At 38.3% G+C, this 9,282-nt stretch overlaps 1 protein-coding gene across 1 annotated transcript; it reads right to left on the bottom strand.

The window, feature by feature from the left end:
- Window positions 1–7,650: 7,650 nt before the first annotated feature.
- LOC104447775 (heptahelical transmembrane protein 1) lies at window positions 7,651–9,031 on the bottom strand. The gene is made up of 2 exons (XM_010061487.3): window positions 8,620–9,031; window positions 7,651–8,527 (listed from the first exon to the last, which is right to left on the bottom strand). The coding sequence occupies exons 1-2, from the start codon at window positions 8,707–8,709 to the stop codon at window positions 7,844–7,846; spliced, it is 774 nt and encodes a 257-aa protein (XP_010059789.1). The 5' UTR covers window positions 8,710–9,031; the 3' UTR covers window positions 7,651–7,843.
- Window positions 9,032–9,282: the final 251 nt, after the last annotated feature.

Below are 9,282 nucleotides of genomic sequence, written 5' to 3'. Positions count from 1 at the left end.
CCAAATTATTCTAAACCTTGCAATTGCTATAATTTAGTTCTAAACATTTTGTCAAGTTACCAATTTAGTCCTGAACCCATCAATTGTAACAATTTAGTACTAAATTTTTTGATCACTTTAGTCATCTCGGCCAATTTTGATCAAAATTGTTGATGTGGAGACTTAGTCGATGTCGATTATATTTTTAATTAAAATATAATTGTTTTGCAGTTTTTCTCGATTGTTATGGTTGCCACATTTTTTTGGTCGGAATAATTGCCACATTATGCAGTGGATTATGTACCTCTTAATTCTTACATCTCCTTCTTACGGTAAAAAAGATTGCGAGCCTTTCTCGCTTTGATAACGCATTTAGTAGCTTTTATTTTTCATCGGTTAGCTGTCAATAGTGATTTTATGAACCTCCAATGCGGATAACATGAGCTGTCCTACGTTATGAGCACAAACCTTGTCTTGGCCCTCTACACTCGGCTTAACTAAATGCAAATTATGACTTCATCGACCCCTTAAATTTTCCGTATATATTTTGGGTTGGTAGGAAATATGGGAATTAATGTTCCCGATCCCCTAACCTACATTGTCTCATGCAGATGAAGCTGGTCAACGTGGACCGACCACCGTTCATAGGATCTACTATGAATCGGAGTTGAATTTAACGCATTCACAACGTTTGACCCATGAAGGAATAAGGCCTCTTCTTATCATTGGAATATGCCATGCCATGCCATGCCAATGTTTGACCATCTCATCGCATCATCATCTTTAAGTTTGACTTGTGCATAGGGCATGAGTTATTAGGTTTTCCGAGAGGTGGCGAATGTATGTCGAGTGAAGACCGTACCATTCATGCAAAATCGCCATTATCTGATGTCATTTTCACGAATAATTCAAAGAGCGATTTTTCAAACGATTCGTCCCTTGCTTTTGTTGAATTATCCAATTTTTATTTTTATTTGCAAATAATTGAATTACCGTTTATCATATTTCTTAGTCATTGATGATGCATAATTAAGGATAGATTTGCCATTTAGAAAAAGTTGGCTTTCAAAGGATCGAAAGTTAATTTTGCATAATCGATATATCAAAGGATCTCAGGAACTTTAAGAGGGTATTTAACTAGGGGGCAAGACACAAAATCCCTTTGGGTCTATGTTTGATGAAAAATATAAGCATGTTGGATCTCTCCAATAATAATATTTCTGGAAAAATTCCTTCTTGTTTGAAAGATTTGACATTTGGAAATTATTGGGCATATATGACAAGGTTTAATTCGACTAAGACTTGGGTGGTCCATTGGGAACTAGGCGACTATAAGGGAAAATTCCCTTTAATAGAAAGGACAATTATAGCTAGCTCATATACTTTTATGGATGCAATGGTAGAAGTGGACTTCATGACAAAGAGGAGATTGGAGTCTTATAAGGGCAAAATTCTACGACTCATGTCGGGAAGGAATCTCTCAAAACAATTTGACGGGCTTTCTTCCTCCAAAGTTTGACTACTTCATTGAACTTGAGCATTGAATCTATCACACAATCATTTGACAAGATTGGTCCCACATACATTTTCCAATCTAAAGAGCATAGAGAGCTTGGACCTATCCTACAATAGCTTAACTGGTCCCTTACCTCCACAATTAATAAAGCTTTATGCGCTGTCAGATTTTAATGTGGCTCACAACAACCTATCGGGCAGGACATCGGAACCAAAATGTCAATTTGGAACTTTTGGTGAAGCAAGTTATGAAGGTAATCCTTTTCTTTGTGGACCACCATTAAGAAGTTATGATGGCTCAAATCAGGAACAAGGGACATCACCATCTTTTTATCATACCAAGGAGGATGACACTTGGAGAGAAGCATTTTGTGGAGTTTTGTAGGATCATATGTCATGGCATTCATTGGGGTGGTTCTTTTCTCTACGTAAACTCATACTATTGGTACATGCTGTTTAGGATTGTCCGTAAGCTTATCCCATGATTTGCTCAGTAGAGATTGTTCTTCTAAGCATTCTGAGATGGAAAATATGACGAAACACTGGATAACATTTACTTAATAGGATTATAACAATTTGAGTGTTTATTATGCATTTTGAATGCCCGACTCTTGGAGTGTTCATATTGTATTCATTGTCCTGATAAGGAGATTCAATTTTGTTGTGAATTGAGAGAGGATAGTTTAGTTCACAACCAAAATGAATCCAGCATTAACAAATTTCTATAAATGTTACCCAACTTGTGAAATACCTTATGGCTGCAACCAGCAACATCAAACCAACCGTTTTAGCGTCTCAAGACAAGATCCTACTAATATAAATGATTGGGCGCTTGGGATTGCTCCAATCTGACAAGAAAGGCATGTGCTGCTTATCCAACTGTGAATGCAATATTGCTTGGAGGATAATCTCAATTCTACTGCTGAATTTTAAGAGCATATGCAATAGGATCAATTATCAAGCCCACGTTTCTTTTCCCATCAACTTGTTCTGAACCCAAAACAAAATTTTGCATGATTTTTCATTGTATCTGGGCATTTAGACATTACAAAGCATGTCCACATCAAATTAATTTCATCTTAGTCAGCTTTATCATGCTTGAATTCGAATCGAGGAGTAGGAAAGTGCTTTTGGCCGACGCATGCTGCTAAATGGTGCAAAATTGAGCAAATATGTTAGGAATATGCTTGGTCTAATGAGGGACTATGAATCTTGCCCTTAATATGAGAAAAGGGACAGATGGATTGTGTACATGAGGACAAGAAATTTGGAAGAAAATCAGAAGTATCTTTTCTTTATACTTGAGGTCACGACCTCCACAAAAGGGAAAGTGACCAATCAAGCGAGGAAATCTTTCCATGCTTCTCTTAAGCAAATTTCAGCCATAGAGTGCTAGAGATCACCGGAGGAGATTGGTGGACCGATTCCATGGGCCTAAGAAGGAAAGTCAAGATAGGATTTTCATTACTCTTTAACCCCATAAAAAGGAAAGAAAACGCTTGGCAGAGGACACGAGGGACACATAATGCAGAGAGAGGCCAAGACAGAGAGGGCAGAGAGATGGCCGTATTCTTTTTTTCTTTTTTCTTTTTTAAATTTTGTCTCGGCAATTTTCTTTTGGAATGGAGACTAACCCCCCTGGATTGTCACCATCATGGAAGATCACCATCATCTCACGACATCTGACACCACCATTCCATCGAATTAGGCCAGAAAGCGGCAATCCCTGTTGCCATCGTTGATTTTTGTCCCCACGAACGTCCCCTCTCGTTGCGTAACCGCACCAACGTATCAAGCGCGGGAGTGTGAGCTCCGTTCCAGCCGCACACTCAGCGCATCATTCACCGGACAACGCGCTCGCCTTACATGTTATTGTCGCCAGTCGTCATGCTTCTGCCGCGTTCACGCTGAGATCATGGCCAAGCTGCTGTCTGCCGACTTGACTCGTCATCAACAGACGAACTCAAGCTGTTGTTATGATAAAACTGTGATGTCTGTCGAAGCTTGGAAAGACCACACTTGTAAACAAGCCTAGAACAAGAATATACGGTAAAACTTTGAAGAACCATGAAGGTGAGCAACTTGATAGAGTCAACATAGTCAATATACTTGGAAGCCTAGAAGATAGAAGATTTGATTATTATCAGGAGCAACAGATCATCATCGGAGCAACAGAATGTTGGTGAGAACAGCGGCCAATATAAGATGAGAAGGCTGTGATAATACTGATGATCCTTGTGAGATTGTGACAATAGCGATGATACTTGTGAGATTAGTGAAGATGACAAATCAGAGGAAATGCCCGAGTTATTGATCCATGATCCTTAATCAACTTAAGTTCTCCAAAGGAAATGCCCGAGTTATTGACCCATGATCCTTAATCAACTTAAGTTTCAGTGACTAAACTTGATTATTTGTCAACTAAGGTGCCAATGCAGTCTTTTTACAAAATTATGAATCCTAAAGTTATCGTCTATTACAAAATTATGAATTCTAAGGTTCTCACCTACTGGAGGTGTGAATGATAACCATTATATTTCTCTGTATTTCCTTCTTCTTCTTCTTTTGTTCTTGGATATAGATTTGGAATAAAAATCCGTTTAGTAAAACAATTTCAATTTTCTATTTCCAGGAAAAGAATTTAGCCTAAAAATATGTTTGGAATAGAAATAATAAGTAAAAAGTTTTCTATTTTTCTATTTTTGGAATAGAAAATGATAAATAAAAATTCTTTTCATCGCCTACCCGCCCACTGCCTCCTTGCCATTGCTCGCCATTAGCCATCCACCACCACCACTCGCAAGAAAGATATTTAAGGTCTATCAAATGAATTTTTGTTAGGGGAGCAAAAAATTTGTGTCATTATCAAATGCGTACTTTTGCTCAGAAACTCGTCTAGGGAATAAAAATAGAAAATTTTATTTTTAGCCAAAAATTGTTCTCAAGAATAGAATGATTATCATTCGTGCCATAGGTAATTATGCAATGTTTTTCATTCATATTTATTATAACCCTTAAAAAAAAGGTAACCTAACTATTCAGCTAAAGCAAACAAATAATATAAAACAGCTTTGTTATTAAGCCACAGGGTAGAAACTCCATGAGCTTGTTTCAAATCAAATTCAATTTCCTAAAAAAAACTAATTTTCCCTTACCTATACTAGAGAAAATCGTGAATTATCCTAAACCATCCATGTAATGTCTAAATGAAACCAAACTAATTCTAATAATGAAATATAGTAACCTAATCAAGGCCTATTCCGCTAATCAATTTTCCAATTTTGATTTTTTTTGGGAATTTTTTATTTTTATTTTTTATTTATTTTCTGTAAACAGGAACTCGGGTTGGGCCCTTGGACCCGATCCCAGTATGGGCAGCAGTTCGCAATCCCACGGGTCCAGACCACGGACACAGATTACTGGGCTTATTGTATTGAGATGCTTCAATTAAATTTTTTTTCGGCTCAAACCATAGAATTAAGCCCAATATTCCCTAGAGTCCAGTCGAAACCAAATATATTTGAAACGGGTTCAGATCCTCATTAAACCCATTTTGAACACGACAGCGTTTAAGCCCATCTTTTAATGCCCTTCTTCTTCTTTTTATTCCCGTTTTCATTATCTTTTTTATTTCTATTTCTTTGCCTGAACATTCGCACTTTCTCACTTAATGTTCGTCACCCCCGGATTCATCTAAATTATCACGTTAAGGATTCAAACGAGACTCCATCTGAGACCACTTCTGACGTTCACCGATCAACTGCCACTTTCGGCCCTCACTGAGGACAGAATCTCAATATTGCAAACCATGCATTAAGTACATTACTAGAGACACGATAATTTGCACATCAGTGACTCTCGCTCATTTTCCTCATAGAAAATTCCCATGAGAAAGGGATTTTTATGCCGGTGCAGTACATGAAAACAACGGGAACAGAGGCGAGGAGAAGAAAAACGAAGAGCAAAGCAAAGATCAAAGCGAACACGTTACAATCTCGGACACTCAACTCCATTCGTGCAGAAACTTCTGCTCCAACCGTGGACATCAACAAGAGCAAAGGCGTTTTTCTCTTGCTCTCTCTTTACTTTGCCTTCTGTGTGAGCCCCCTTTCCATAGATTCTTTTGAAAATGTGTATATACAGTAACGCCAAATGTCTGGTGCAAATCATTCCACGTCGGCGTTCTAGAAGAAATGGCGTGACATTTATGAGCAAGAATCGATTCTCCTTCATTCTCTCTGATTCTCTAGTGCACGCGATTATAGCTATCCGATTTTGGGCTGTCTTATTATTTTTTCTTATTATCTACTTTTATTCTTTTTATATCAGTATTTTTTTAAAGAAAAAAATTGAATTGTTAATCAAAATTCAATTGACAGCAGCTCTACGATTCTAAATATCGATTATTTGGGCGAATTATCTCTCTTAATTCTATCGTGTATTCATTTTACAGGATTGATTCTAAAAACATTCTCGGATTAAAGCAATATAGAGAGCTTGGACCTTTCCAATAACAAGTTACCTTGTCCGGTTCCTCCACAGTTAACATAGCTATACACACTTTCGATAGGTAACACACGAGATAGAGAATCAACTTGGAATTTTTGACAAAGCAAGTTACAAAGGCAATAACTCTCCCCCGTGGATCATCATTAATAAGTTGCAATAGCTTAAATCATGATCCAAGAACACCGTCAACTGTTGACAAAGGTGGTGAGGATGAGTCCTTGAAAGATGCCTTCTTGAGTTTCGCATGATCATACATGGTGGCATTCGTTGGGGTCATCGTTTTTCTCCATTGCCGTTTTTGTCTACTTAAACTCTTACTATCTCAACTTAGCATTTGTTTTGTTTGAAAGCATATCCCATTGTTTCTGGAGCATAGCTCGTGCTTGCAAATTTTACACATCTTGATTCTCCACTATGCACGTTGAACCATCGGATTGTCATATTTTCCATCTTTTCCTGTAAATTTGGACATGAGTACCATTGGATTTTCTTTTGGTTGTGAATTGAAGGGAAAGATTATTGTGGTGACAGATACAATAACCTTAAAAAAGAAAAAGTATGGATGTGACTTGTTATCTCATACTGATAAGTGCTTCTCTGATTTTCTTTGGGAATTTCTACAATACACTAGTGGAACTTACTGCCTCCGTTTCATGACCCTTTGAGCTTGGTTATGATGGCTTGTAAAACAATTTGATAATGTGTTTCAACGTTTTTGGACTTTAACTTCGATGAAATGTTGTATGGCTGATTTTGCAAAACCAGATCGGCTGTTAACTATCCTTTCCAAAAGGTAGCTGATTCTTTTTTGAGATTTAGCAGCATGACTGCTGGAATGAAGCTTCACTAAAAGTGCAAATTAGATCGTCTGAGTTTCTTTTCTTACTAACAGCGGCTCCTTCTTGGACTTCGAAATTCTTCACAGCTCATGCTTCTTGAAGACACTTTTTTTTTCTTTGTCGCAGAGATTTGATAGATGAAAAAATTGCAAATGGGCTGGAGCAAGTTCCAAGCCGCAATGAAGCTGGAACATCCATCCTTCTATTTTTTATTGACGAAGGTTTTCTAGTTTTTGTTATCTTTTGTTTCCTTTTGTTGTTGTTGCTTCTTTTTCTGGGAACCATGGCACTCTTACACTCGTTCTAGACTTTTGTCTTTTTGAGTGTCTGTTTTTGTTAGTGCCGGGCCTCCCTCTTGTATTCTTTCTTGCAAAATCAATATATTACTTACCTTTACCAAAAAAAAAAAAAAAAAAGTTCCAAGCCTGCAGATTCTATCTACTTACATCCGTTGCTTTTTCCCGAACCCTATTAGGCAGACTCTTAGTACTTATATATGTTGTATTGGTTCATAATTTATCTTCTTAACAGCCACCACACAAAGTACAAGATAATTCACCATCCTCCTGCTCTAGCTTTGTTTTCTTTTGTACTGAGGACGATACAGCGGTTAAAAAAACTATTATCATGGTGGTGGCGGCGGCGGCGGCAGTACTCTTCAGCGAAAAGGAAAAGTAACAGTAGAAGAAATAAAATTATGGAGCACCAATCTTGCAAACAACTCAAAATAACATGAAACCAGAAAAGATTATTACCCGCATACGATCACATTGTAAAATCAAATAATCCATGGATAATGAGAAGTATATAACAAATACAATGAGCATTCCACTTCTTTATAAATGGAGGCATCTCCTCTGTCATGGAGCGCCAACTCTCCTTGAGGCTTCTTGATTTGGGGTGTACACACACTAACAACGTTATATCACGAACCCCCAGCAAATAATAGCTCACACTCTCTTCAATCAAAATGAATCGAATTTTGACAAATTCTAGTGTCGTTACACAGTTCCATTGCACCCAACTCTATCTCGCCACTGTAAGAGCAACAGAGTAGCGCCATAATGAGCCAAGGCACCCATGATCACAAAGACGTGAAATATCTGATGGCTGTGACCAGCAAGGTCGAACCAACCCGGTTTTAGCCTCTCAGGAATCCTGCTAACATAAAACAAAGTTCCTGTAATGTAAGATAGCGCCATGGCCGACTCATAAGCAAGCGTGATTGAGCGGTGGGGATTGCTCCAATTCACAATGCAGCCATGGATTGCAGGTACGATAGCGAAAAACCCCATGGACGAGAAGAGCATTGCCCGAAATGCCCGGAATTTGCCAGAAGAAAGAGAAGGGGTTAGCAGTGTCATGACAGTGAACATCCCCATCGCCGTTATTCCACCAAGGTAGATCAGTTGCCAATGGGGCTCACACTGGAAAATGTAGTAGATTGGGGGGAAAAATGAGGTGATGATCATGACCGTGATACCCACATAGTCCATCCGCAGCAGCTGGATGTTCAAGCAGCGTGAGTGGCATGAGAAAAGGTGGCAAATGCTGCTCGAGAGGAGGCAGAACATGGATCCGCCTAAGAAGACGAAGAACGGCCAACGTGTCACCGCCGCTTGGAGTGAACCAACCTTCATTTCTTCTTCTGTTATCTGACTCAAGTTCACCAAAGAATTTGTGCCCTGAAATCTATTTGTGTTAGATGCATCTGATACTTCAAAAGAGAGTATTCTTTTCATAATTCAGAATGAAACACCGTTGGCATCCCACTCACCAAAAGCAATTCCTTTGAATAAGATATATTAGTTCCAGCACTAGTAGAGCTTGACCTGCACAAGTGGATTTGCATATCGAGCCATTGCATAATCTATGGAAATACTAGTCGGAGTCTAATCTTCAGATCACAATTTATAGAAAATGGTTCAATCCTGTCTGCTGGAGGGAGAGAGCAGGCCAAAATAGTGAAAGTGAATGGGCAGAACACTAACTGAATAACCACCTAGTTTGCTTAAGCTGATACTTTCAAATTCAATTTGAGATCCAGTGAACTCCTCTTCACTATAAAAGCTATTTACCACTACGATTTGGTTCAGAAAATCTTAGGAACAATCGACTTTCAGAACATTCTGCAATAGTTTATCATAAGGTCCACCATGTGTGAACTTTTTCTTGACACAGTGGCTACTTGCATGGAATATGATTATCCATTGACGGTGGACTGAATCTATATTGTATTATGAGGAACAGAGAGATTTTTCAATGGATTGGATCTTTGCTTTATGTTTGAAAAGAATGGAAATTTCTACTAATACTTTGATCCATCATGGAAACTAATCACGGATGACCCTCGCTATTCATCTTAATTTTGCACTTGCCGTTTGAACAAAGACTGTCTTGACTGTCAGGCTACTACTCCTGAAATTTAGCAGCAATGAAA

The sequence above is a fragment of the Eucalyptus grandis genome, chromosome 6 (assembly GCF_016545825.1).
Source record: "Eucalyptus grandis isolate ANBG69807.140 chromosome 6, ASM1654582v1, whole genome shotgun sequence".
NCBI lineage: Eukaryota > Viridiplantae > Streptophyta > Magnoliopsida > Myrtales > Myrtaceae > Eucalyptus > Eucalyptus grandis.
The sequence above is the reverse complement of the archived record's forward strand: the minus strand, read 5'-3'. Positions and strand labels throughout refer to the sequence as shown.